This window comes from Neofelis nebulosa, chromosome 2 (genome assembly GCF_028018385.1).
Source record: "Neofelis nebulosa isolate mNeoNeb1 chromosome 2, mNeoNeb1.pri, whole genome shotgun sequence".
NCBI lineage: Eukaryota > Metazoa > Chordata > Mammalia > Carnivora > Felidae > Neofelis > Neofelis nebulosa.
This window is the reverse complement of record NC_080783.1, coordinates 6,673,046-6,700,378: the sequence shown is the minus strand read 5'-3', so window position 1 is coordinate 6,700,378 and position 27,333 is coordinate 6,673,046. Positions and strand designations below refer to the sequence as shown.

The window sequence follows — 27,333 nt, the reverse complement described above, 5'->3', positions numbered from 1 at the left end:
CAGAACAGTGAAAAGGGGAAGGGAGGAGATTTTGGAAATCTACGTCAGAGAGGTCCTAGAGGATTAAGTGTCAGGATGAGAAATGGGTGTGGGAGAGGGTGGGTCAGATGGTTCTGGAATCTTCTCTCAGGTTAGAAGATGCCCTGTCTTGTCCAGCGGGCTCTGCCTAGAGCCTGAGCGCCATGCCACTGAAGACGAGACCTTTGCTGCATTTAACCACCGTTGTAGGTAACCAGAGGAAGAGAGTGTTCAATGCTGTGTCTTCTCCTCTGTGTCTTGTCAGTGTCAGCTGGGAGTGCTGCCCCTCGGCACAGGGAACGACCTGGCTCGTGTGCTAGGCTGGGGCTCAGCCTGTGATGATGACACCCAGCTCCCGCAGATCTTGGAAAAGCTAGAAAGAGCCAGCACCAAGATGCTGGACCGGTGAGTGGAGGGCATACTTGTGCTGAACAAGGCAGGCCACCTTGACCAGGTGTATGTCTTGTCTTGTCTTGTCTTGTCTTGTCTTGTCTTGTCTTGTCTTGTCTTGTCTTGTCTTTTCTTTTCTTTTCTTTTCTTTTCTTTTCTTTTCTTTTCTTTTCTTTTCTTTTCTTTTCTTTTCTTTTCTTTTCTTTTCTTTCCTTTTCTTTCCTTTTCTTTCCTTTTCTTTCCTTTTTGAGAGAGGGAGAGAGCGCATGCAAAAAGAAAGGACAGAGGTGGGAGTGGGGTGGGGGGCGGACAGAGGATCCGAAGCAGGCTCTACGCTGATAGCAGCGAACTCAGCATGGTGCTTGAACTCACAAAATGTGAGATCATGACCTGAGCGAAAGTCAGATGCTTAACCGACTGAGCCATCCAGTCGGATGCTTGAATATGGGTCCTGTGGAACTGTTTGTAGAAATTGGACCTGAATGAGGAGTGTTGAATCAGTATGTTGTACACCTGAAACTATCATAACAGTGCGTGCTAATTATACTTCAGTAAAAGACATAAAAAAGTCAAACAGATCTGAGATGTAAATCCTTGCCCTGTCACAGGGAGTTGCATGAACTTGAGCAGTTTCCTCTTCTTGTCAGTAAAAGAAAAATAATCCCAGTTCTTGTTGAGAGATTAGAGTTCGTTTATTTGGTCAGTTCTAATATGTTTTGTTGTTGAAAAGAGAAAAAAATTGGACCTGGGTAGGAATTCTTTTTTTCTAATAGTTTTTAACTTTTCATCAGATTAAGCAGAAGGTAAAAGCCAACAGAACAGATTAGGAACCGAGCACTTGTGAGTGGTCCGGTCTCGAGAGGCCTTCAGGGCTTTGGAGAAGGCGGCTCTGCCCCCTTCGGACACCTGTCGGCAGAGTCGCCCTTGTCGCATGGCTGAGCGGTCCCACGTTCCCGTGTTGTGTTCCCAGAAGAATCTGAAGTTCTGGGTGACTGTCCTGTATGGGTTTAAAAATACTTCGGCATCCTTTTTGAGTGAGCTGCTTTTAGTTCTGAGCTAGCTGTGGGGAAGCCTGCTAACTAACTACATACCTGTGGTGAATTGGTTTCACCGAAAACTTCGAAGTCTCAGGAAGGATCCGGTAGTTGCGATTCACAGCATGAGTCTGCACACGCTCTGGCTGCCCCTGCCACGTCCTCTCTCTTGAGGGAGGTGTGTGTGCCTTCGGTGCCTGTGGAGCGCTCAACACCCGGCGAGCCGGCCGCTGGCCGAGGGGTGTTCGCACCCTGCAGAAGGGGAGCCCGTTCCTCGCCGAGGCAGATGGTCGTTTGTGGGATCCCTTTCCCCTCCTTCAGGGATGCTGCAGGGCCTTGTTCGTGAAGGTTGTTGTCAGCTAAGGGAAGGGAGGCAGAGTTGAGAGGAAGGGCTTACAGATGAAGTTCAAACCGTGGGCTCGCCTGGGGGCCGGGCCACCTGCTGAGAGCCGCCTTCTTGTGTGCAGGTGGAGCGTCATGGCCTACGAGACCAAGCTGCCCCGGCCGGCCTCCGCTTCCACCGGCACTGAGGACTTCAGCGAGGGCTCTGAGGTATTTGCTGTCGCGCCCTAACCCCCCCGCCCCGGCACTATCTCACTGGCCCGCTCGCCGGTTCTCGCCGCCTCCCCCACCCTTTGGTGATGAGCCGCTCCTTAAATGTCCTGCCCTAGGTCAGACCCGCAGGGGGGCAGGGGCAGCCCAGGGGTGCCCTGGACCTGAGTGAGTCCTGACTGCCTCGCGGGCTTCAGGGTCGCTTGGGGGCTTCCTGGCGCTACCCCAGGGTTCGGGGGCCCTCGTGACAGTCTCCTAGGACTTCCTGCTCTTGCAGTGGACACTGCTGAGGCTGCGCCCCCACTGCCATTGTCCCCCGCGGGCCCCAGGCGCTCTCTCTAGTCCCACATCCTCTGTGACCACCCTCCCTCCTGCAGCCCATGCAGTTAGGCTATGCTCGTTCAGTGTTCAACTCTTCTCTTCATTTTACGGATTTAACGGTCCCCTCAGGGCCTAGATTTTGCCCAGGCTGGTGCAGCGTGGGGCCCTCGGCTGTGCTCCTCCCCACTGGAAGAGCCGGCTGAGCGGAGAGAACACTCTGCCAAGATTTGTCTCCCCATCGGGAGGGTTGGGGACGTTGGGCTAGGGCCTATGAGCAGAGAACGGTTTGTAGGTTTTGAGAGAGGAAGGATGCATGTGCAAAGACTAAAATAGTTACCGTCTGGCTCGTCCCGGGCTAGGGCCCGTTTGTTGCACAGTAATCCCGCTTCAGCAGGCAGCGCTGAGTGGTGAAGGGGGTAATTTACACCGAGAGAAGGAGAGGGGCCAGGGCCAAGTTCCCAGCCAGAACGAGAAACATGTTGTCCGCTGTGAGTGGAACCTCCATGAGTGAGGCCTTGCCTGTCCACCTTGCTGCTGTAAGGGGCTGGGATGAAAGCCTGCGGTGCCCAGCACAGGCTGGTGGTGTGGAATCAGACTAAAAGCAGCACGAGCTGTTTGCAGGCTTTTATTGGCGTGGCGTTTTTTGTTAAGATCTGTCTGTCCACAGCTTGGGCAAGCTTTTGAAATCTTTGAGCCGGCACTGGCGAATCTCAGGTTGGCGTGTGAAGTGGACTGAGGCCCCAGGCTGGCAGGGAGAGTGGGCGAGGAGCTCACTGGGAGCATTCAGTCACCGCACCCCCCTGTCTGGGGATAATTGCAGGTGCAACAAATCCTCTTCTATGAAGACTCAGTGGCGGCCCACCTTTCTAAAATCCTGACCTCAGACCAGCACTCGGTGGTGATTTCCTCAGCCAAGTGAGTACCCGGTGGCTTTGGGGGAGCCGGGGGTCCACCTCGCAGGGTGCCTCGTTCCCGGCCAGAACTTTCTCTGAAAGTGTCTTTCCGTGTTTCCTCCCACAGAGTGCTCTGCGAGACGGTGAAGGACTTTGTGGCTCGGGTGGGGAAGGCCTACGAGAAGACCACAGAGAGCTCGGAGGAGTCAGAGGTCATGGCCAAGAAGGTCTGTCCCTGGGCTCCTGGGCGGGAGGGTGTAGGACAGAGAAGCACTCCGCCCCATTCCGTTTGTTTCCCGCCAGTGCTCTGTCCTGAAAGAGAAGCTGGACTCTCTCCTCAAGACCCTGGACGATGAGTCCCAGGCCTCGTCCTCCCTGCCCACCCCGCCCCCCACCATCGCGGAGGAGGTGGAAGATGGGGATGGGGCGGGCAGCGGCTGCGGCTCCACTGGGGAGCGCTCGGTGGGGTCGACGTGCCCCTCCCGGCCGCAGATATTCCGTCCACGGGAACAGCTCATGCTCAGAGCCAATAGCCTGAAGAAAGCCATCCGGCAGATCATAGAACACACAGAAAAAGGTAGTAGGTCGTTTAATGATGAAGTAACTTTCTTAGGCAAGCACTGGCACTGTCTTTCCCCCCAAACGGTGACAGACAACCCACTGTGTAGGACGAAACCAGATGCCCAGGGGTCACTGGCAGCACCTTGTATCCGAGAGCCTGCTGGGGAACATTCTCCCTCTTCACTGCACTCGCTTCTGATGGAAGGACTGGAGGGAGCAGAGAGCGTCCCCAACTGGGGAAGATGCAGACCGGTCCTTGGGTGGGGGTCCGCTCCCTGGAAGGGGCTTGACCCTGCTGTCACTGCCCCGGCCCCCAGGCGCAGCTTGGCAGAAAAGGGCGGGCGGTGGCCCCAGCGGTTCAGCGACTTTGTGGAGGGGCGGGCCCTGTGGGAGGAGGGCGGGGTCGGGGCCGTGGCTGAGGCTGTCAGCTGAGAGATGGAGAGAGAGGCTGGGAAGTGGAGGGCGGGGGTGGGAGGCCGGCGAGCCGGACGTGGTGGGAGCGGTAGGGGAGCCGTGGGAGCACCCGCACCGTGGGGGCTGATGTGTGGCGGGCGCCAGGCTCTGGTGCCGATGGTACTCGGGGCCTGGCGGCCAGGCTGCTCACTCTACGACAAGCCCGAGGGCCGTGGCGGGGGGGTGGGGACCGGCTGGGTCGGATTAAAGACTTGGCGGCTGGTCACTCCTTTTCTAGACTTGGTTTCTGAGCTTTGAAGGGAACGCTGCAGGCGCACGGTGACGTGGGCGCTTCCTTGCCTCCAGCCGCACTCGGACTGTCTCCTTCTCCGTCTGTGTATGCTCCCGTTACCCTCGGAAATCCCACCCCGTTCCCACTCACTCCATCTTTGTCCTCCAGTGAGAATGATGGGTTGTGACCCCGCACCGGTGTGACCCTCAGGAGGAGGCCCCTTGTCACGTCCCCTCTGGGCACTGTGTGCCCTCACTCCACTCCCCTTTTCCACGTCTTCCAGCCCTCGGCTCTCCCCCTTCTCCCCAGCCCGTCCGCATGGATGCCCAGGTGCCTGGCACTCTTACGGGCACTTGGAGAACAGTGGGGACGGGGTGGCAGTGTCGGGCTGTGAGCCTTCCGCTGAGAGGATATGGAAGAAAGCTCACCGAGTCCAAGAGGAGCCTGTGCACAGCAGGCACCGTGTCACTAGACGTCGTTGTCTGCGCACTCCGTGGCTGCGTGCTTAGCTGTGGGCGTTCTTTCCTTGCAGCTGTCGATGAGCAGAACGCCCAGACCCAAGAACAGGAGGGGTTCACCTTAGGTCTCTCTGAGTCGGAAGAGAGAAAAGACCCGAAGGATGACAGAGTGTGTCCCACGGAGAGCTGTGGGGTTGCCAAGGCCAGGAGCCTCCGCAAAGGTACCGGCCGGTCTTGATCCCAGTGCCATCATCAGCCCCTTGGGTTTGCAGTAGTGGGAAAGCCTGCCCCGGAAGTTTTAGGGTGCCTTCTCATAATTGCTTTGGCCACGGGCAGTATAAAAAGTCGCAGACACATGGCCTGTTTCCGTGCACCACCTCCCTGGCCTGGGGGAGACCCGGTGGGACCCCCGTAGGAAGGCGTGCGCTTTCCTCAGAACCTGCTTGTGTACCCCAGACCCAGCAGGGCTCAGGCCTGTGGTCCTTTCTGCGCACCGCAGCTCCCGACCTGGGGCCCAGGCGTTCCTGGCTGCAGCCTCCGAGCAATGTGCACCTGTACAGTTTGCTCCAGGCCAGGCTGCCAGGCATTTTGGCCGGGGCACCACCTAGCCCTTTGGGCGGTCTGCCTGGGGATGCTTATCCCTCCTGGACCGGCCCCCAGCGCAGACTGCCGCTGTGGAGAGACACGGCCTCGCCTCTGTGTGCAGCCCCCTCCCTCATAGCCTGTACCAGCTGCTGGGAGGTGTCTTCCGGAGGCGGGGGTTTGCTCTGATCTGCTCTGAGCTCCGCTGGGCCCCGCCTGTGACCGGGAGCGAGCCCCTCCTGCCCATCCCAGCCTCGGCTGCACCTGTGTTCCCCCCAGAGGGCGTCCACACCCACTTGCCTCTCTGTGCCCCTTCCCGTTCCCCTCCTCTTTCCTCTTGTACACTCTGCAGGGGGCTGGCCAGTGGCTGGCACCTGTTGTCCAGTCCCCTCAGCCCTCGGAACGGTCGTTTCTCTAATGACCATTTCCAGTACTTGAGTAATGTTCTGTTTTGGACAGTTTTATGGGTGTTGGTTCTGTTTTATAATTTTATAGTGTCCAAATCCCCATGTGAGAAGCTGATAAGCAAAGGAAGTTTGACACTGGGCAGTTCTGCCTCTCTTCCTCCCCAGTCAGGAAACCGGGATGGGCTGCCCGCACTGAACACCAAGATCCTGTTCTCGAGTGAGTGTCCCCCGTGGGTTGGCTGAGTGTGTCTGTGGGCCGGTGCGCGTGGGGCGATAAGCTGCCAACTAGCGAGGTCCAGGATCTGTCGCTTTGGCACTGAGTTGTGAGAGTGAATGTGACCGGGTGTTCTCTAAGAGTTTATATACAGGCCTGTGGCAAACAGACAGGATTCCAAAGTTATGTCATGGTGTGAAAAGTGCCCTTATTTAGTGTAAAGGGCAGCAAACACCCATATTGCTGCTTGGGGCCCCAGGAAGACGTCGTTGAGAGGGCAATACCTGAGCTGGGTACTGAAGGATGAGTAGGAGTTCTCCTGAGAAAAAGGGGAGGGGAGGGTTGTGATGGGGAGCCAGTCGAGTCGTCCCATCATTTCTAGCATGATGGTGGGAGGGCACAACTGGCCACCAGGGGAGTTGGGCACAGTCCACTTTTCTGTCTTTGCCTTCATTTTTCCCAGCATTCCCGGCATAGGGTTGAGGCTGACCATACTTTGTGCGGAAGGGAGGAGTAGCACAAGGGGTTGAGATTGCCAGTAAGAGCCCCTTCACCAGCTTCAGGTGACTTCCTGAGGCCTCCTGGGCCTGGCAGAGCCCATGCCATACCACCTGCTCCCATAGTGATTTAGCAATTTCTTGGTGAATCTCAGTTGAATAGAAAGAAAATTCCAGAAGTCCTTGGGCGATGAGGCTAACGAGACATATTTGGTTAACCAGAGACATAGATGTTACTGGAAGGGGTGGATTGGCAGCAGGTTTAAAAGCAGGGTTCTATCTCTGCCTTTAAAACTTAAAAACAGTTTATTTATTTATTTGTTTATTTCAGAGAGAGAGAAAGAGCACGAGCAAGGGAGGGGCAGAGAGAGAGAGAGAGAGAGAGAGAGACAGACAGACAGAATCCGAAGCAGGCTCCAGGGGCTCCAGGCTCTGAGCTGTCAGCACAGAGCCTGACGCGAGGCTCAAACCCATGAACTCTGCGAGAGTATGACCTGAGCTGAAGTCGAACGCTTAACCGACTGAGCCACCCAGGCACCCCTGTGACTTAAGGGTGCAGGTTCCTTGAGGGTTCTGGCCACCTGGGGTGTTCCTTGATGTTTCCGTCTCATGAATTTAGCTTCGCGCAGCTGTAGGACTGAACGCTAAGATCACTTGTACTGAGAGATCATTTTGTTGCAGCTTCTTACACGTAATGAGAACCGTCTTTTTAAGCTGTTTTTTGAACTTTTAGGTGATGGTTTCTACTATGTACCGTGTTTGATTTTGCTCCATGAATATGGCTTTATGATGGTGATTTTTGACCTGAAACACTTAGATGTCAAAATTTGGATCTGTTTATACATTATTTAGAAATATTTAGTCACAGTAGTGTTTTAGAGTATGTGTCCCTTAGCCTTGAAGACATGAGCTTCTCTTAATTCATCGAATCCCAACCTGCTGTCTCTTCCTGTTCTCTCCCCTACAGACGTTCGGGCTGGGATGTCTGGTTCCTTGCCTGGAGGTTCAGTCATCAGTCGCCTGTTAATTAATGCTGATCCCTTTAACTCGGAATCAGAAAACCTGTGAGTATGGGGGTAAACCAGGCAAGCGCGATGTTAAAAGAATGTTGGAGCCCATGAGGCACCTGGGTGGTTCAGTCGGTTAAGTGTCCAACTGTGGCTCAGGTCATGATCTCATGTTCCTGAGTTTGAGCCCTGCATCGTGCTCTGTGCTGACAGCTCAGAGCCTGGAGCCTGCTTCAGATTCTGTGTCTTCCTCGCTCTCTGCCCCTCCTTCGCTCACCCTCTGTCTCTGTTTGTCTCTCTCTCTCAAAAATAAATAAATGTTAAAAACAGACAACAACAACAACAACAACAACAACAACAACAAAAAGAATATTGGAGCCCAGAAAACAGATCTGGAATTGGCCAGAGGAGCTCGTGTACAGATGACTAGGTTGTCGTTTTCTAGCTTTGGTTAGCTGATAAGGAAAACCTAGAAATGCCTCAGCTAAGAGTCTGGTTGGAAATGTGTGACGGGCATAGCCTGTCCCGGCTCATCCCAGCTTCCCATGAGGTCACGCCGTCTATGGCTCCTGAACATCCCTCCTGGTCTGAGGTTTTTGGCAGGTTCAGAAACTCCTGCTGGGAGCTGACTTGGTCCTTGTTCTCACTGTCGCTCTCCCGTACCCAGCTAGCGCTGCGTTGGCACCTTGTCCCGACAATCCTTCCTTCCCCCGCTCTGCCCTATTGGTGCTACAGTGGCCCGGATTCTGGGGCTGAATCTGGGAGATACCGTCCCAGGTTTGCCATCACAGGGAAGAAGGTTCGGTGCTGCTCTGTGGGCTGGTGCTGTGTCCTCTGCCCTGTTTCTCAGGTGGTGGGGAGTTTGACGAGGCAGTTTAGTGGACTTCGTTCTTGTGTGCATGGAGGCCGTTATGGAGACAAACGGTATTTTGAAAATCTGGTCTTCTAGATTTCCCTTTCTGCTGGTTGATGGCAAGTTCTGGGCAGTGTGGCCGGTGGCAGTGGGTTGCATGTTCCCAGCCGCGTGTGTCTGGTATGCTGGGGGAGGGGACACGAATGCGCAGCTTGCACGGACTCCGTGGTTCTGAGAGCAGAGCTGGAAGTGTGCAGAGTGGCCGTTTCTGCCGCCCCGATTTGCCAGGGTGGCCTCAGTGGAGTTACCTGCTGCCAGCCTCTGGCCTGCCCAGGCACCTCAGTGTCCCTGTCCCGGGCCCAACACTGCTTCCTGCCTGCCCCACGGGGCTCTGGTCCTGACGCTCCCTGGTGCCGTTTTCCTTAGGCCAGAGCCGCAGCCTTCCGTGAGCAGCGCACACAGGGCCCCCTGAGCCAAGTATTTCGTTTGTTCCCTTCCCCTGAGACCAGAAGTCCCGCACCTGGCAGCATCGGTGTCTTTTCCTCCTCTCCGCTTCAGGAAGCGGGAGCCTAACCCGGGGAGGCCAGCTGCTCTCCTCCCTCCGCGCAGGGCGGTGTGCTGGGGCTGTAGCTTGGGGCCCCTAGACTTGTGGTCATTCTGCCTTTGCCTGTGGTGGCCCCTGGGGCCTGGCCATCCCCCACTTCCCAGGCCCCTGCGCCCGGTCTCCTCATCCCCCTTCCCCTGTCCCCATGCTGGTTCTGTGAGTTGGATGCCTCCGTTTTCCCAGGACCTGTAGATACTGGTCAGCACGTGGTCGTCCTCTCAGAAAACAGTTTCTCCCTGAGCTTTGCTCTCACTAAGCTGGTAGGCACTCGGATTAGATGTGTCCTAAAAACACGTCCATGTGGTGATGGCTTCCCAAATCAGGCTGCACATGCCTGTTAACCTGAAATTAACCTGAAATTCAGCTGAAACCTCGAGTTCTGACTCCAGACATGTTCCCTGCAGAGCCCAGGAGCGCCAGGCACGGACTTTCCTCCTTGCTGCTTCCTCTGGGTGGAGGCTCAGGGACTCCTTCCTTCAGCCAGCCTCCTGGAAGGAAAGGAGGGCCCTGGAGCCCCGGTGTGGCCCTGGTGGCCACAGTGATTGCGGGGGAGGCCGAGAAGCTGGAATGAAATGAGTCTTGTGGGCAGCGGACTCGGGAAAGGGCCGTGCTGGCCCCAGGCCTGGGATGCGCTGCTCTGATCGGCTCTCGGGAAGGAAGGAGTGTTGGGAGGCCTTGGGTTGAAGACGCCGGAGCGCGTGTGCCGTAGATACGGTCAGGTTCACGCTGCTGCTGGGAGCGTGAGATGGCGCGGCTGCTCCGGGACCCGGTCTGGTAGTTCCTCACGGTACGGTTTCCACGCGGCTCAGAGCACCTGTGGGGCCACGGCCGAGGAGTGAGAACATGTCCACGACAGCGTGCGTGTCGGTGCTCACACGTCTACGGCAGAGTGCCGTTCGGCCGTCAAGAGGGATGAGGTCCTGAGCACGGATGCGTTCTGAAAACCTTATGCTCGTGGGTCCCGTTTATACGAACCTGGCAGAGTAGGCGCACCGTGGAGACAGCAGATCTGAGCTGCCAGGGCTGGTGGGGGGGTTCGGGAGCTGATGGCGAAGGGCTGCGGACTTGCTGTTGGGGTGATGAGATGCCCTAAAATGCATAGTAGTGCACAACCAAATATGTTAAAAATCACCGAGTCCTGGGGCGCCCGGGTGGCTCAGTCGGTTAATGTCCAACTTCCGCTCAGGTCATGTCCTCACGGTTTGCGGTTCGGGCCCCGCGTCGGGCTCTGTGCTGACGGCTCGGAGCCTGGGGCCTGCTCCAGATTCTGTGTCTCCCTCTCTCTCTGTTTCTCCCTCGTTCATGCTCTGTTTCACTCTCTCAAAAATAAATAAACATTCAAAAAAATTTCAACCAAATATCAGAGTCTTAAGTTTTAAGTGGGCGCCTCAGGCAGTATGTGAGGTTGAGCCTCAGTAAAGCTGCTACTGAAGGAAAAGCCACGAGTTTGCCCTCAGGGAGAAATGCTTGGAGGGGGAGGCTGTGAAGCGACCTGCGGTTCTCATGGGTCCGAAACCCCCTTTGCAGAGAGTATTACACGGAGAAGTGCGTCATGAACAATTATTTTGGCATCGGCCTGGATGCAAAGATATCCCTGGACTTCAACAACAAGCGTGACGAGCACCCAGAGAAGTGCAGGTAGGCGGTGTGGCGGGCTCGTGTGCACAGCTGCCCCTTCGTCCTCACTTCCCCTTCCGCTCGAGTCAGCGAGGCAGTGGGTGTCCAGAGCGCGGAGGCAGAAGGCAGATGTGAAAACCAGGTGCCTCGTTGTTGGAAAGAGAGGTGCTCGCACGAGATGTGGGTGGGACCAGGCTGGGGGTCTGGGAGGCCAGCCTGGAGGGGGGGTTCCAGCCCTCAGGGTTGGTGTGGTCAGGACAAATTCCACATGAGAACATGAGTGACTGCAGTCAGTCAGAAGGGTCTGCGTCATAAGTCGTGGTGGTGCTGTAGAGGGACAGGTGACAAGTGTGCTAGGAGGGTACTGTGCCAGGTACGTGAGACCCCGGCGGCGTCGGGGGCGGCCCGGCTGCCTCCCCACCACGCCCATGAGGAGACACCCCTCTGTAGGAAGACAGCCACGTGAGAGGCCCGAGGGGTGTCCTTGGGGATGTTCCTTTTTTCCCCCTAAATGACGTCTACTCGTCCCTCCCCGCCTTGGGAGGGGATGCAGAGAAATGGGCAGCTTCCTCCTGGGTTGAGGTGGAGATTCCGTCTCCCCTGGGAAAACAGGAGAAGTGAAGCAGGGAGTTCGCGTCTCCGACCCCACCCTTCAGTAATCACCTGGAGGAGGAGACCGTTCGGCTTTGACATTCTAGAACTGGCAAAGGAGAAGCTGATGTGCAGTTTGGCCAGAGACAGCCGCTGATGCAGGAGTCGGGGCCCCTTGCTGGAGAGCCTACAAACTTGTTCGTCGTCCCATCTCGTCCATGTGCCCCCTGCTTCCTTGGTGTCGTTGTCACTTGGAAGGGGACGCTGGGAGAGCTGGGTGGGAGGGGCTCCCACACCTGAGGAGTTGCCCTGGTGATCACCCAGGTGCTCTGTAGGTGCAGATTTCTCAGAAAACAAAATCAAGCTTAAGAATTCAAGAAAACTTTGAATGCTGGGGTTCTTGAGTGGAGGAAAGTGTCTCAGAAGCCCCCCAGGGACATCTCTGTTGTTCAGCACATGACGGCGAGCCCGACTCCTTTAAAAAGGCCCCCGTTAGTTCAAAAATAACTGAAAAGGCATGAAAATGCGTGCAATTTAACAGAGTAAGAAAGTGAGTGACAAAGCCATGTGCAATACATTTTTAGAACTGTGGGCCCCTGCTAGGATAATCCCTGAGTTTGTATCAAGAGCTTTGAAAAGGTCTAAGAGGAATTCCATTTCTACGAGTCTATCCTAAGAAGTAACGAAACATTTGCAAAGAGGTGTGTGCAAAGGGGCTACTGCCACGTGACTTACGGAGCCTGGGACTGGGAACCGGCTGGGTCCAGTCACAGGGATTAAGTGGACAAGGGCCCGTAGGGAAAGGTCCCGCTGTGATCAGTCCGGCGTCTGGACGCAGGGTGCAGGGCCAAGTGAGCAGAGTCGGTCGGCAGACCGTAAACTGGCTGTTTCCCCCGTGAGTCAAAGACTTAGAAAAGACTGAAGAAATACACCAAAGTTTTTACCATCAGGACGCACAGCTGTGGGGATTAGGAGGATTTTTTTTCTCCTTTGTGCTTTTTTGCACTTCCCAAATTTTCTATGCTAAGCATAATTTTCTAGCTGGAAAAAAAAATCATTATCGGTTTTTTGTGAGGTTTGTAATGCCTTTTTTACCTTTTTAGGTAAAATTACTTTCTTGGGAATGTTACTTTTCAGCAGAATTTTCTATCACTAAACGTGTCTCTTTATGCACATCTTACATCGGCACATAATGAGGAAATGCCCTTCCTTATTGAGATGTCGGGGCTGTGAGTGGTTGCCGAGTCTGACTGCTGTGTGATGGGACGTCTTCCTGCGGCTGTGGCAGTGGCTGCCGTTAGCCGTATAAAGAGAGCGGGGGTCCTGTCACTTCTTTGCTTTCCATCTCCAGGAGCCGGACCAAGAACATGATGTGGTACGGAGTTCTCGGAACCAAAGAGCTGCTGCACAGAACCTACAGGAACCTGGAGCAGAAGGTCCTGCTGGAGGTGAGCAAGAGGGTCTCCTGCAGGCAGGCCAGGGCCCGCCTGGTCTCCTGTGAGCCCTTCTCCTCACTGGGCGTGGGCTCCCGCCGCCCTGAGGTCCCTCAGTGAGAGCCCAGCTGTGGTGGTGGCCTTCTCCGCCCCGGGCGGGCGAGCGGGCGGGCGGGCGGGCGGGTTGCTGGTGAAGAAGGACCGGGTTGATGCTGTCATTCCCTTGTTTCCTTCTCCGGCATTTCTGCCGCACAGTGTGATGGGCGACCCATCCCACTCCCCAGTCTCCAGGGGATTGCTGTCCTCAACATTCCCAGCTATGCCGGAGGGACCAACTTCTGGGGGGGCACCAAGGAAGATGATGTACGTATGGGGGTTCTGGGTGGCCGGGCCCAAGCTGGGTGTGGGTGATCCCTTCGAGGAGTGTCTACCACTTCAGGCCCTGATGGAGCCTTCTGGCTCTTGGGGCTCTGAGGGTGGTGCGGAGGTGTGGGTAGAACTCTTCCCTTGTGCGGGTGGTCAGAGGACAGTGGAGAACGAGACAGAGATGGTCCCCCGCTCGTGAGAAGAGAGCCCGGGCAGGACAGATGTGGTCAGGGGCACAGGTGTGATGCCAGCAGCCCGGCCCGACTCCGATTTGGGGTGGTCTGGGCAGGCTTCTCAGAGGAGGGGACATCTGCACTGAGACCTGAAGGGAGACGCAGGATTGGCCAGGTCCGGTCAGGGGAGGGTGCAGAGGCTGTTCCAGGTAATTGCTGGAACAGCACATGTGAAGGCTTAGCGGGAGACGGGTGTGGAGGAAGCTCTCTGACGGCGTGTAGTGGGCGGAATGCAGACAAGTCCGAGCCCACGTGGGGTTGTGTAATGCACGGAAGAAGTCTGGGATTACTCTTGGAAAGTGTTTGCTTTTAACCACGGATGCAGCTTCCGTTGTACGTAATAGCTAACAAAATAATGAACGTGAACTGCGCGCTCAGGATGTTCTGGTTGCCGGGGTGCCGGGCTGGCTCAGTGAGTGGAGTGTGCAACTTTTGATCTCGGGGCTGTGAGTTTGAGCCCTACATTGGGTATAGAGATTACTGAAAATTAACAACGAGAAAGATGTTCGGTTGCCATTCTAAGCACTGTGCGTGCATTAACTCAGTCCTCTTGAGAGCCTCTTGGGGAACACGCTAATTTTGCCCGAAACTGAGGATGAGAAAATTAAGTACCTTGCTCAAGGTCGCACTGCTAGAAAGTGGCAGATCAGAGATTTGGTCCCAGGCAGCTGGTTCCAGTCAAGGTCTCACTAGAAACCCTCTCAGTGACACAGTCACACCACAGCTGCTTCTCAGGACACACCAGCCGAGTCGTGCGCCTGTCTGTAACCAGAGTAGCAGCTCCGAGAGTGAACAACAGAGGGCCGTGCAGGGAGGTTTGGAGCAGGGGTCAGCTCCTAACACTGGCCCTTTCAGACTTTTGCAGCTCCGTCATTCGATGATAAGATTCTGGAGGTGGTCGCTGTATTTGGCAGTATGCAGATGGCCGTCTCTCGCGTCATTAGGCTGCAGCATCACCGAATCGCCCAGGTATCGGCCGTGGGCCCGCAGGTGGGAGGGACGTGGGAGGCAGCGTGGCTCACGCGTGTTTGGAGAGGCCGGGCCTGGCCCAGAACCAGTCTCCTCTGTCAGCAGGCTCCTGCTGCACAGAGCCCGGGAGAAGGGGTGCTTTTCCAGGACCGCCCACGCCCCCCCCTGCTGTATTTGACAGTTAACAAACACTCTTACAAAACGGGGGCCAACTTGAATCCTGCCTGAGCCCCCTGCCGTGACTTTCTCTGCGGGTGCCAGCCGTGTTGAGGTGGGATGTTGAGGTGGGATGAGATGAGACAGGCCCCACTGAACTCGGCTTGTGGCTGCAGCTTTCGGGAGCTGCATCCTGAGTTTGGGAATGGAGGCCGAGCCTACGGGAGCGGTGGAGAAAGTGTGGCCTCGCCCGGCTGGTCTGAGGCCCACCTGGAGAGGGGAGAAGGGGAAGGGGCTTCCCTGCTACTGGCGATGGGCTGGGGAGGGCAGTGTTCTTAGGCACAAGGAAGCAGGGAGGCTGATTCCTTAGCCCACCCAAGTCCCAGGCTGTGATGTTACGGCCCTTCCTGCCTCAGTCTGTCCCTGCGGAGCGTAGGGCGTTTGAATTTTAAGATCGAACTCTTTGGCAGTGTTTCTCTGTTGAAAAGAGAAACAGTACCTCGCTAACCACTTGTTGGGACTGGTTTACCCTGTTCTGGGAGTGTTTGCAGGTGAGCAGGGCCCCGTGGCTCTTGCTGGTCGTGAGTCCCCACCCTGGGCCTGGGGCTTGTGTCTGACCACCGAGGTCTCACTGCGGTCACAGATGCCGTGCTGGGTGAGGGGGATGGTGGGAAGGACAGATCCTTGGGCTTCATGAGCTGTGCCCTGGACGGGGATGCTCTGGCCGCACTGGTGGTTGGCCGTGGGCACGGCGTCACCCCAGAGGTCAGCTGGCTTGTGCAGGGGCTGCAGGAAGGCTCCTGCAGGGCTGAGATCTAGCACCTTAGCTCCTTGGTTCAGCGCGGCGCACGAGTCACAGCTGTGGTGTTTTCTCAGTGTCGCACGGTGAAGATTTCCATCCTGGGGGATGAGGGCGTACCTGTGCAAGTGGACGGAGAGGCCTGGGTCCAGCCTCCGGGATACATTCGGATCATCCACAAGAACCGGGCACAGACGCTCACCAGAGATCGGGTAAGAAGGGCTGCGTGCGGAGACCCAGAGGGACGTCCCGGGGCTCACCTGCAGGCACACCTGTGCACCTCCTGTCAGGAGACCTGGAGTTTCCAGTGTTTTGTTCTGGGAATTTGCTTTTTCCAGACGTAGACATTAAGTGAACAGGGGTGTAATTTCCGGGACGATTCGCCCTCCTCAGTGTAAAAAAGAAGTCTGTGTCTCCTTTTCTGGCTGGCGTCCAGCTGGCGTCCCAGCAGCGTTTGCGGTTGAACACGTGCTCGCCTCTTGAGAGAGGGTCGCACAGTGTGACACCAGGTTTCCGTGCCCTAGGCGTTTGAGAACACCCTCAAGTCCTGGGAAGACAAGCAGAAGTGTGAACTTCCTCGCCCTCCGTCTTTCTCTCTGCACCCGGAGATCCTGTCTGAGGAAGAGGCCACGCAGATGGACCACTTCGGGCAGGCGGCGGGAGCCCTCATCCACAGGTGGGCCCTCGCCTTCCCTGCGTGCTGGGCCTCCCCCCGGGTCTTCCTTGCGGGCCGCCACCGCCGCCTCGAGGGCCCGGCTGGGATTTCCGCTGGCCCTCGGATAGGGTTTATTTCGCCTGACTTTCCGAGATAGCTCGGGGTGTATGTAGATAGAGGCCTAAAACCCCCAGGCGTTTTCAGAGCCAGCTCACAGATTTTAAAGCCTATCCGGAATTCTTCAGAATCGCTCACTTACTGCCTCTTCTCCTTTATCCCAGACAGCAGGTTTGTTATTAAAACACCTCGTAGGTATTTAAAAAACAAAAAAAGACAACAGCCGGAGGCATTTCCTGCTCTTACTCTGCCTTGGAGAAGTGGCTCCTGGGACCCTGAGACTTGGAGCACAGAGGTCCCTCTGCCCCTCTCCATCCTCCCCACCTCCCCGGTGTGCCTGCTGCTGGCGTGCCTCACTCCAGAGGGGTCTCTCGGCCGCCACATCCTGCCATCTTCAGTGGTGCCATTTGTGGCTTCCTCTTCCGCTGTCCTCGCCGGGAGCATCGCTGCCCTGCGGGCTCTGGGCTCTGGGCTCTGTGCGCCCTTTGGGGCCATTCCCCTGCCCTTTCCCCAGGCGTCAGGCTCTTGGCCCCCGGCTCTCCCGGGAATGCTGTGGGCACTTCTGGTTCTCGGGGTCCTTCTGGGTCCCCCGAGAGCACGTCCTGTGCTGAGTTCTCTGTCTGGAGCAGCCAGCGCCACTTTTGCAGCCCCCGTTCCCGTGACCAAATCAGTATCCGGGCCTGATGGCTTCGCTTCTTACACTTTTTCTCGGTTCCTTGGTGTGCCACCCGCTTCTGGCTTCCTTCTGTCTTCGTTCTTGTCCCCTCAAAGCCTGTGGCAGCCCCACAGATGGGGCCCTGCATCTCACTGTCTTGTTTGAAGTCCGGCAGCTGCTCCTCGTTTTCCCAGGGCAGGACGAGTGGTTCCCTGGCCAGCTTCCCTGACTCTCATGCTCCTTCTGTCCCTGGCGCTCTGGCTGTGTCTGACCCTGTCACCGCCCCCTCCCTGCCCGTTTGGGTCCCTTGGACAACAGGCTGCTGCCTGCGGCTACTTCCTGGGATCCGAGCCGTTTGAAGCAGGATGGTCCCCACAGAGGAGGGTCCTGTCGTTCCCATTTACAGAGTGGGGCAGGCCAAGTCCCCTCTCACAGACGATCAGCTGCCAGCTTGCTGTTTTACAGGGTGTGAGTCTCATTCTGGGGATTTTCCTCCCTGGTCAAGTTTCTGGAAAAACTTGGATTTTGATGTCATGGTTCCCGTTTAAGACCTTCTCTGTTTGCCATCGGTGAGGGAATGCCGGTCGGGGTCATCCTGTGCTCGTTCTCATGGCTGGGCTGTGTCTGCATTGGCCCTCTGGGCTGAACCTGGGTCTGTGTTCGAGCCAGGTGATGTCGTAGGCTGCCCTTTCGCCTGTTCTGATGAGTGCCATGTCTCTGTCTTTCTCTAGTATCCGGGAGATAGCTCAGTCCCATCACGACATGGAGCAGGAACTTGCCCACGCCGTCAATGCCAGCTCCAAGTCCATGGACCGGGTGTACGGCAAGCCCAGAGCCACAGAGGTGCCTGTGCTTTTCAGGTCTCGCTCCCTGGGAGTCCTGTAGCCCTGGGGCCTTCTACATGGTTGTCGTTCTGGTTCCTCTCAGGGGCTGAACTGCAGCTTTGTCCTGGAAATGGTGAATAACATCAAAGCTCTGCGCAGCGAGACGGAACTGCTGCTGGCCGGGAAGATGGCCCTGGTAAGCTGGGGCAGGCTGGCCTCGCGCTCTGCGTGCAGTGACCGTTGTGGTACCCAGGGCAGCACGTTTTAGTCTAGAACTGCTGGCCGGGGGAGTTCTAGACTCAGTGTAGGAAGGGGCCTTGGAGGTCATCCGATCTGGCCGTATGGTTGGTTCTCAAAAAAACTCTTCTGGCCACATCTCAACCACGTCATCTCTGGTGTGTTAGACTTCTGTGGACAGGACCACCTTTGTCGCTGTGCTCAGAATTCTGCCTTAGAAATCTGCAGGTGTGGAGCCATCTGCCTGCGACCAGGCACGTGGGCCTTGTTCTGAGACACGCGGCACTGTCACCCTTCCTCGTTCAGCCCTGCAGACCTGGCGAGGAGTCCGCCCTGGGCGAGCAGGCAGGTCGGGTCTCACTGAATCGCAGAAGCCAGAATAGGGAGGGCCCGAGGGAAGGTCTGGCCAGCCTTCTTGCTTCAAAGATGAGGACGTGGAGGCCAAGGAGGTGGGGCGACCTGCTGAAGATCACACATCTGGAGAACCACCCCAAAAGTCCAGTTCCCCGTCCTCTGCTCTTCATCCCCAAATACTCTGCTTTTCTGGGTGTGACAGCCGCCCCTTTGCCGCCTGCTAGCATTCCCTGCACTCTGACGTGGGCCCGCTGGGCCTGTCCTCTTTCTGACACAGGGGTCCCCAGGTCAACCAAAGTAGGTGAGACGTCAGCTCTGCCATTGCAATTTTCAGACCAGCTTGGTTCATTCCGCTCTTTACAAGAGGAGAGTTTTAGTTCCTGCATCTCAACCTACTTGGAAGGAGAGCTTCTGAGCTTGGCCCCTTAGCCAGTGCTGTGTGACTTTCTATAGGAGTTCTCGTAAGGACTCTCTGAGACAGACGGACCACGTCTGCTGGAGCAGCCTGCACGCCTGCATGGGGGCTTTGCCGTGGCCCCAGCTCCTCACCGCCGATAACCAGCTGTGTTTCTTTTCTGCCCGGAGCAGCAGTTGGATCCCCCTCAAAAAGAGCGGCTCGGGGCCGCTCTTGCCGAGATGGACCAGCAGCTCAGGAAGCTGGCGGACACCCCCTGGCTGTGCCAGCCCGTGGAGCCCGGTGACGAGGAGGTAAGGGGGTCACGGGGCTTCAGCTTGGGCACCGCGGGATGCAGTGGCCTTCCCTTCAGTACCTGTAATCACCGTGACCTGTGCGGCTTTGAGATCAAGTTGGTGGCCATCTTGCAGCCCCTGATACGGCTTCTCAAGATTCCTCTATTAAAACGCCGTGGAGGCGTGGAAAAAGACTGGCAGCGAGAAGGTTGGGAGTTAGTACTGAGCATAGTCCTTGATGACTGGGGCACTCGTCATCCTCAGAAACAGAATGGCAGGGCTGGCCAGGAAGTCCCTAGAAGGCTGAGCCTGGCCCCGCTGTTTGCCCCCGGTGCGAAGACACGTTGGTTGGATAAATGGCAGCTTCTTAAGTTTGTCCTCGTCAGGGATGGAGTCGGTGTGTTTTGCCCACAATCACGTTTTTGTTTTGCACGTATTTAGAGACTCCAGCTTGTCACAGGTCCTGTAGCCAGGACAGACAGGACCCCAGGCATATGGCAGCCTGGGATGTCGTTGCCTCCTGCAGCAGGACAGGCAGGAAGAGCCCCGGAGAGGTGCTTGTTGGAGGGTCAGTTTTGTGGGCAGCATCCTGATAAAGACGAACCGTGGATTGCCTTTCTTCTCAGGGGTAGAGCAGAGGTGGGCCTGGAGAAAAGTTCATCCTAGGCTAGGGTTCTGCAGTCTTGTCAGAGAAGTAACTGTTAGATGTTACACGTCTGGCACTCCTATCGCCAGTTTTGTTTGTTAGAACCTGTTGGCAGCAGTTAGGTGATGGTACAAAGGAAAGTTCCAACAGTCTGTCCTGCTCTGCTCTGAACATGCAGGCATTTGTTGACAAACGCAGAGGACATTTTGGTTTAAAGGGATAGGCCAAGCTCATCAAAATTAGTTAAATTGTGAATTATAAATACAAAAATTTCATTTAAAAGAAAATTCCTCAAATAATAATATATAAAATAATAGCCTGTAGTTCCAGACTAAGTTACCAAAGCCTGTGAAGTGGACAGTGAGATGGGAGGCTGGGAAGAAGACGGACAGAGGAATGAAGGCCATTAAATTCCTTTAAGGTGGAAGGTTTAAAAAAAAGTTCTTGACTTTGATAATTAGGGAAATGCAGAGTTAGTAATATCTTTAAAAACTTAAAGGTAGTTTCTAACAATTGAAAAGGTGTATGTTTTTCCCAAATCAGTTTTCTAAAAACAAAAAGAAAATATAATCTACACTGTGAAAAAATAAGAGACCAATAAAGATGTAGCTAACAGTGTAAAAGATAAAAAATGGTGTAGCTTCTCCTCTGAAAAGCAAATTATCATAAGATTGTGTTAAAAAGGAAATCTAACCATATACCAATCACAAGAGTCTAACTTTCTCTCCCTACTCCCAGCAAAAACTTAGACACAAAAAGATCAAAACAATTTCAAGAAAACACATAAAATCTGAAGTTACAATATTAACATAAAAATAGAATTGCAATAAATGATAAAAAACGATCACTTGGCAAAATATATTTTTATAATAATAAAATTTATTTTTGTCTTCTTGATCTATCAGTTATTTCTAAAGTCTCTAACCATGAATGTAGATAGCTCGGTTTACCCTTGTGGTCTTATTTTTGCTTTCTGTGTTTTGAGGCTATATTATTGGCTGCATATAGATTTTATCATTATGTAAAGACCCTTAGTAATTGTTTTTAAGTTTACTTGTTTGGTATTTTCATCTTTATACTTTTACTTTCAAGCTTTATTTGTAGTGTCTCTCTTATGACTAGCGTATTGTCAAATGTTGGATTTTTATCCAATCTGTTACTTTCTGTTTTAACCGGAATGTTTGGTCTATTTATATCTATTGTGATTATTAATGTATTTATATGTATATTTTGCCATATTTTGTGTTCTGTATTCTTCTTTTGTTTCTTTTAATTTCTCCTTTTTGATTGAGAAGTCTCTCCTTCCTCCTACACAACTCTCTTTGACCCCTCTAGTAGTTTGGAAATATATACTGTCTATTCTTTTAGTGACTAACTTCCAAATTTTAATTTATATAAGATCTGTAAAGCAAAAACTTCTTGAAATGAGAGAAAGGGACAGAAACCAAACTGTAGTGTGAACCATCACTACCAGTCCATGATTAATGAAATAAATTATAGCATATGAACAACAACAAAAAAAACTTGGAAAAATACATATGTATAGAACATATATCTATCATGTGTCTACAGAGAGAACTTTATACTCTGTAAAGAGGGCATATATTTTTTCTTGTTGCCCATAGGACATTAAAAAGTACTGACAGTAGGAATCTCTTTGTTATTCTAGAAATTGAGAGGGAGCATTTAGAAACTTTTAAGCAATTGACAGAATTCTATTTCTGTTGAAAATAGTAAAAAATTGAGGTTTATGTTTTATATGTCCTTTTTCGGTTTCATTTTTTTAGTAGTTTATTTTATTGCATTTCATGGGAGTACCAGTCCACTGTGGCCTGGAAATTGTTAAAGTTGGTTCCTTTCCAAGAGTGGTTTCAGCAGCCCAGTGCTGGGCCACAGGAAACCCCAGGTCCCATAGCCGTCAGCTGTGGGCCCTGTGTTCCCACGCCCTGCCCGTGGTGGGCAGCTCCCCCTCTCCGTGCAGATTCCCTCTGAAGACAGCAGAGGGCTAGGATTTTCCTTGGTTCGTGGGCAGTGTGGCTGCTGCTGCAGCAGGAGGCTCGTGGCCTAGTGCCTGGTTGCAGGGTGACCAGTCAGCTTGGTTTGTTTGGGGACTTTCGGGTCAATACTAAAAGCTCTTATTTCACGAACTGTGGTTCCAAAGCTTCAAGCATAAAAATGTTTCAAAACAAATATCACCAAATGTACAGTCACTGCAGAAACAAACCAGCGTGAGTCCCCCCCCCCCCCCCCCCCCGCCCCCCGCCCCGGAGGTCTGACCTAATGAATTCTTCAAGCCATGTCTGTAGGGGCCCTGGTTTCTAGGGTTCCTGGTTGTGAGCTCATGAGACGGTGCAGAGTAACAGGCGGGAAGTTGTATAGATGACTCCACGGGCAGGTTTAGCTGCAAAACCAGAAACCCTCTGGAGCTGGCCAGGGCAGAGCAGGGAGGGCTGGGGTAGTGTTCCCGCAGGCATTCATCTTGTGGAGCCCAAGGCCGAACCTGCAGCCAGGTGTCCTGGGAAAGAAAGGAGAACCACACTCGCTCCTGGGGCCTTCTGGGCCTCCCAGGGCTCCTGCCTTCTCCGGCCTTCTTTGCCGGCTGCCGTTTGGCTCCGCGTTCCCGCCCTGTGGGACTCCGGCTCTGGGGTGGCGTTCAGTGGGCAGAGAGAAGCAGGGGCAGGGCACGGTGCCACATTTCCACTGGCATAAAAATAGGAAAATTATTTATTCGAGAGCAAAAAAAAGTTGACAAATCTGCGAGCTAGTTCTTTGAAAGTACTGACCCCTGAATAATACAGTTTGAACTGCGTGGGTCCACTTACATACATACTACATAGTGCAGTACTGTAAATGTATTTTCTCTTACGGTTTTCCTAACGTTTTCTTTTCTGTAGCTTTTTAGTAAGAAAACAGTATGTGATACATGCAAAATACGTGTTAATCGGATCATTCAGACTCTTTGGGGAGTCAGAAGTTAGACTGGAGTTTCAGTTCCATGGGTGGGGGTTGGCTCCCGTAGCTTCTACGTTGTTCACAGGTTCCCCGTAACGGGCAAGAAATTAATTAGCCTGTGGCAAATATAATCAAGGAAAGTTTGAAAAAATGAAGTGACAAAGGTCATGTAAGACTAGATAAGAAAATAAATCAAGTTATACTATCTTCAAAGAAATGCTGATTTAAAAATCTTGACGAAACTGTTGAGTCTTCAGGAAAAATTTAAACTATACAGATTGAAATCTGAACATATTTTAAAAAGAATAGCCGCAGGACAACTTGAAGAAATAAGTATCATCTGCAAAAGAAAAATGTCAGGGAATGTGTAATTTCAATATATAAGGAAGAGTGTCGAAGCTTTTAGAAAACGATGGACATTGTTCCAGTCCTTTTTTTAAATTCTTAAACGCGTAAGATCTGCCATATTTGGGGGTGGCCTGGGTGGCTGAGTCGGTTAAGCGTCTGACTTCAGCTCAGGTCATGATCTCACAGCTCATGAGTTCAAGCCCCACATCGGGTTTTGTGCTGACAGCTCAGAGCCTGGAGCCTGCTTCGGATTCTATGTCTCCCTCTATCTCAGCCCCTCCTCCACTCACACCCTGTCTCTCTCTCTCTCTCCCTCGAGAATAAATAAACATTAAAAAAATTAAAAAAAAAAAAAGATTTACCACATTTGTTGTTTTTAAGTGTATGGTTTAAGTAGCGTTAAGTATGTTCACAATGTTGTGAAGCAAATCTTTGAAACTTTCAAACCGTTCATTTTTTTTAAAAGCTTACTAGCACATCTGATTTCAAAATCCAGTATTATCAGGAGATTCGTAAAAATAATTTCTTTAAGTCAAATAATTGAAAGCAGTTCTTTATAAAAGCTTTCCGGCTGGGACGTGCACAGGGATTGAAAGGCCATCCCCCCCACCCCCGCAGTGGGAAGTGCTTGATTTCCAGGGGATCCTCGGTGGGGAGCTCTACCTGTGGTGTCCCCCCGCCGAGAGAGGACAGCATGTCTCCCCTGTGGGGAGGAGGGCAGTGGCAACACCACCGGTGACCTCCTCGTGCCTGAGAGTGGGAAGCCGGATGGAATCGGCAGCTCCATGTGTGGGCGGGAGGGACAGGGGGCAGCGCGGCCGCTCCCCAGGGCCGGCAGGTGGTCAGAGGTCACAGTAGGAGCTGTCTTACAGGACAGACAGCTGGTTTGGAGGGCCGCAACAGCTGAGTGTCACTTGTGGCTCTCATGACGGTCCTGATTCAGACAAACCAGCCATGAGGATAAACCTTTGCAGTGGTCGGGGAGAGTTGATGTTATTAACTGTAAGTGAATTCTTGCTGGTGTCACGAGTGACGATGGTGTCGTGGTTAGAGGCTTTAAGAAGAGAGTATTCCCATCTGTATGGGTGGCATGTTGAAGTATTTGTGAGGGGAGCAGATTGAGGTCTTAAAAGGGAGCCGAAGTAAGATCACATGTTGATAATGAGGCTTGTTCTGCTGGTCTCCCCATTTTATGCATGGATGAAAATATTCCTACTAAAAGTCAGAGGTAAATGTAATACCCCTGTATGCGTTAAAAAAAAAAAAAAAAAAAAAAAAGAAATTTTGAAGTTAGGAGTAGGATTTTGTTTGGGCCGTGCTGCGGAACAGCTGCCTGTCCCTGCGGTCGCCGGGCCCCACGGAAAGTGTTGGGGAGCGAGGTGGGCGCCAGCCAGTCTCAGGACAGAACAGCCTGGTCACGTGGGAGCTGAAGGTCTTTAATGGAGCGGTTAGAATTGACAGTTGAGAGTTTTGCCAAATGTAAGATGTTTGTGAAAATGGTTCCTGAGTGCTGCAGTCATTGGTTAGAAAATTGTAAGAGGTTTCTTTTGTTAGTTAAGAACCTGAAACATGAAATGCTTCTGATTAAGAGATCCATGAAGGGGCCATCAGGGGCACAAGGAAAATTGGAGGTACGACAGAGCACATTTCCAGACGTGAGGCTGTGGATTATTACCCCGTCTAGGTTTGGTCAGTCTAATGAAAATCCCTTTCAGATCTGGAAGTGCCATAAAGCCGAAAGGCTGACTGTGTGGGTTGGTGTGGGGACGTCGGTAGACGGGGCTCTGGGGCAGGAAGAAACAGGCACACCTGAAAAATAAGGATATTATGCTTTATTTGTGAATACAGGGGTGATACGTATACACAGGTTATAAATACAGTTAAGTGCATTGTGTGTGCAAACATCCTTCACTGAAGAGACCCCTGTCCTAGCTGGCGTGAGAATATCCTCCGAGAAGGTCCACAGACCAGCTGGGAAGGGGCAGTGTTAGCTCCACCCCTGTCCTGGGCGGCTCTGTGGGGAGGCGGCTGCCAAGTGGGGACCCGGTGCCCCTGTCCCTCTGGCCCCCTCCCTCCTCGCTACTTCGGGGAGTCGGTCCCAAGGAAAGAGCGCCAAGGGCAGGAAAAGCTTTGTTTAGAAAGATACTCCAGTACCGATGGTCCCCGCCTGCCAGTGTAGCACTAGGTCGGCTGGGAGCCTACTGGATGATCTTTGTACAACATGCTGACATTTAGGTGGTATTTATGAAGCTTTTTAATCGTATGAGAAACATGTTATAAAATGAAAGCCGAATGTGAAAATAGACACTGTGCAGTCACTGCACAACCGCTTTTAAAAGGCTTCACAGATCAATAAATGCCAAGACTAGAAACTGAGGGAAACCGAGTAAATGAAGCAGGGACCGCAGCCCCTTGGCCAAGCTCCCCGCCTGTCTGACTGAGAAGTGGGCCTGACTAGGTCGGGGTCTGACTCTGCGTGTCTCCCGCTTTCCCCACAGAATGTGATGCTGGAGCTTTCCAAACGCAGCCGCAGTGGCAAATTCCGCCTGGTGACGAAGTTTAAGAAAAACAGCAAGAACAGAGAAGCCCGCAGTAGCCTGGGAGCCCCGGGTACCTGCCCTCCCGCTGTCCTCTGGCCGTGTGCGCCTGCTGCGTGCGCCCTCCCGGTCTCCGCTCTGTCCGTGGCCTTGTGGCTCTTCCCCAGGGTCCCCGCCTGCGCCGCGGCGTCCCGTCTGTAGCTAGAGAACTGCGCCTTCTTGAGTCCCGTGCCAGGAGGTCGCTCCTGCCTGGAGTCGCTCCCCGTGCGGATTCCTCTGGCGGCTGGCACCGCGCTGCCCGTCCGCCCTGGATCGGGGCTGCAGGGTGGGAGGAGGGCAGCAGAGGTGACAGGACACCCGGAGACACAGAGCTCACACTCGGGTCTTGTGCTTGGCCCACCGGGCCTGCCTCTTGGGAGGGGCTGCCGATCCCCGGCTAACGGAGTCATTGATCCGGGCCCCGGGCTGGAGCCCAGGCCAGCAGCGACCGTGGTTGGCCAAATCAATAGAACATGGCACTCGAGGACAGTTTTGAGGGAGAGTCAGTAGATTGGGCCTTAAAATCTCTGTCTGGAAGGTCGGCTCTGAGCATGGCTGTTTTCAGTGCCTCCAGTGCCCGGCAACCCAGGTTTGGATTTGTAGGTGGTGGTCACTCCCTTTGATTTTTCTTCTTCGGATGTTTGCCCAGCAGTTGGGTTTCTTTTAACGATAGTGGCTCTGTAACAGTGGTCACTCTGACCACGTGAAATCTCTGCCTGTTTCCCTTCCTGCTGTGGACCAGAAGCGAAGCGAAGCCTCTAGAAAGGAGGGCAAGCTGACTGCAGCTGCGCAGTCAGATTGGCGTTTTCCTCGTATTTGGTGGCATCCAGTCTCCCCTGGGACACATGGCAAATGTCCAGAAGGCCGATGGCCAACCTGGCAGGAACAGACAGCAGCTCCTGCTGTGGCTCATGTCCCCTGAATGCGGGTGGCTCCCCTGCTTCTTCCTGCAGAGCTCTGGGTGGTGCGTGTGGCTGAGTGGCGGGTGCCGGCTGCTGGGGCGTCTGGGGAGCCAGGTGCTGGGGCATCTTGGAAGCCGGCTGCCGGGGTGTCTCACGTGCTGGGTGCTGGGACATCTCAGGAGCCAGGGGCCAGGGCATCTGGGGAGCCGGGTGCCGGGGTGTCTGGGGAGCCGGCTGCTGCGCATCTTGGGTGCCGGCTTTGGGGGCGTGTGGGTGCCTGCTGCCGGGGTGTCTGGGGTGCCGGGTGATGGGGTGTCTCAGGTACCGGGTGCTGGGCGTCTGGGGAGTCGGCTCTTGGGGCATCCGGGGAGCCGGCTGCCGGCATTTTGGGCGCTGGCTGCCGGGGCATCTGGGTGCCTGCTACTGGGGTGGCTCGGGTGCCGGCTGCCACCTGCCTCGCACTGGGCTCTGGGCACTCACTGCATTCGTGCTTTTCCATCTCCGACAGTTCACCTCTGGGGGACAGAGGAGGTTGCTGCCTGGCTGGAGCACCTCAGTCTCTGTGAGTATAAGGACATCTTCACGCGGCACGACATCCGGGGCTCCGAGCTCCTGCACCTGGAGCGGAGGGACCTCAAGGTACTTCCACAGCGGCTCCTGGGAACCCGTCCCGGGCTTCCCTGCACTCCCTTCTCTGTCCCTCCCTCTGACCTGGCCATGCTCTGGTGTCGTTGGACTCTCCTCATGCATGGCTCGGGGTGACACGTGGAAGTGGCCGAGAGGCCACCTCTGCCCCCCAGCAGTGATGTCTCCACCTGCCACAGCCAAACAAAGCCAGAGCAGGAAGTAACAGAGGGGACCTTGCTTTTCTTTACCTGCTTGGACCAATGAACTATTTTAACATTAAAAACCCTGTTGCCGGGGGTGGGGGGGGGGGGGGTGGTCAGGTCAGTCGGTGCTGGCTGGCTCGGTAGGTGGAGCATGTGACTCTTGATCTCAAGGTCGTGGGTTCGAGCCCCACATCGGGGGCGGGGGCTACTTAAAAGTAAAAAAAAAAAAACAGCCTGTTGTGGGACACGGCCCTGTGCTAATTGGCCAGCGAAGGGCTGTGTGTGATGACGGCCCCCAGTGCGCGGG

The 27,333-nt window shown here is 54.2% G+C and overlaps 1 protein-coding gene across 8 annotated transcripts in view; it reads left to right on the top strand.

Moving 5' to 3' along the window:
• Positions 1-27,333, top strand: part of DGKD (diacylglycerol kinase delta) — a 112,616-nt gene that overhangs the window by 83,917 nt on the left and 1,366 nt on the right. For 6 of the 8 annotated variants that reach the window (XM_058700776.1, XM_058700803.1, XM_058700793.1 and 3 more), the window contains 19 exons: positions 284-423; positions 1,910-1,994; positions 3,136-3,230; positions 3,336-3,435; positions 3,512-3,785; positions 4,987-5,133; positions 5,990-6,118; positions 7,580-7,676; positions 10,604-10,714; positions 12,636-12,732; positions 12,973-13,080; positions 14,172-14,285; positions 15,318-15,452; positions 15,765-15,916; positions 17,399-17,510; positions 17,595-17,687; positions 18,671-18,790; positions 25,217-25,328; positions 26,705-26,835. In XM_058700776.1, coding sequence (XP_058556759.1) covers positions 284-423; positions 1,910-1,994; positions 3,136-3,230; positions 3,336-3,435; positions 3,512-3,785; positions 4,987-5,133; positions 5,990-6,118; positions 7,580-7,676; positions 10,604-10,714; positions 12,636-12,732; positions 12,973-13,080; positions 14,172-14,285; positions 15,318-15,452; positions 15,765-15,916; positions 17,399-17,510; positions 17,595-17,687; positions 18,671-18,790; positions 25,217-25,328; positions 26,705-26,835 — 2,352 coding nt within the window. Of the gene's footprint in view, positions 1-283; positions 424-1,909; positions 1,995-3,135; positions 3,231-3,335; positions 3,436-3,511; positions 3,786-4,986; positions 5,134-5,989; positions 6,119-7,579; positions 7,677-10,603; positions 10,715-12,635; positions 12,733-12,972; positions 13,081-14,171; positions 14,286-15,317; positions 15,453-15,764; positions 15,917-17,398; positions 17,511-17,594; positions 17,688-18,670; positions 18,791-25,216; positions 25,329-26,704; positions 27,122-27,333 lie in introns of those variants that run through there. The other 2 variants (XM_058700766.1, XM_058700783.1) reach the window with 2 other exon arrangements.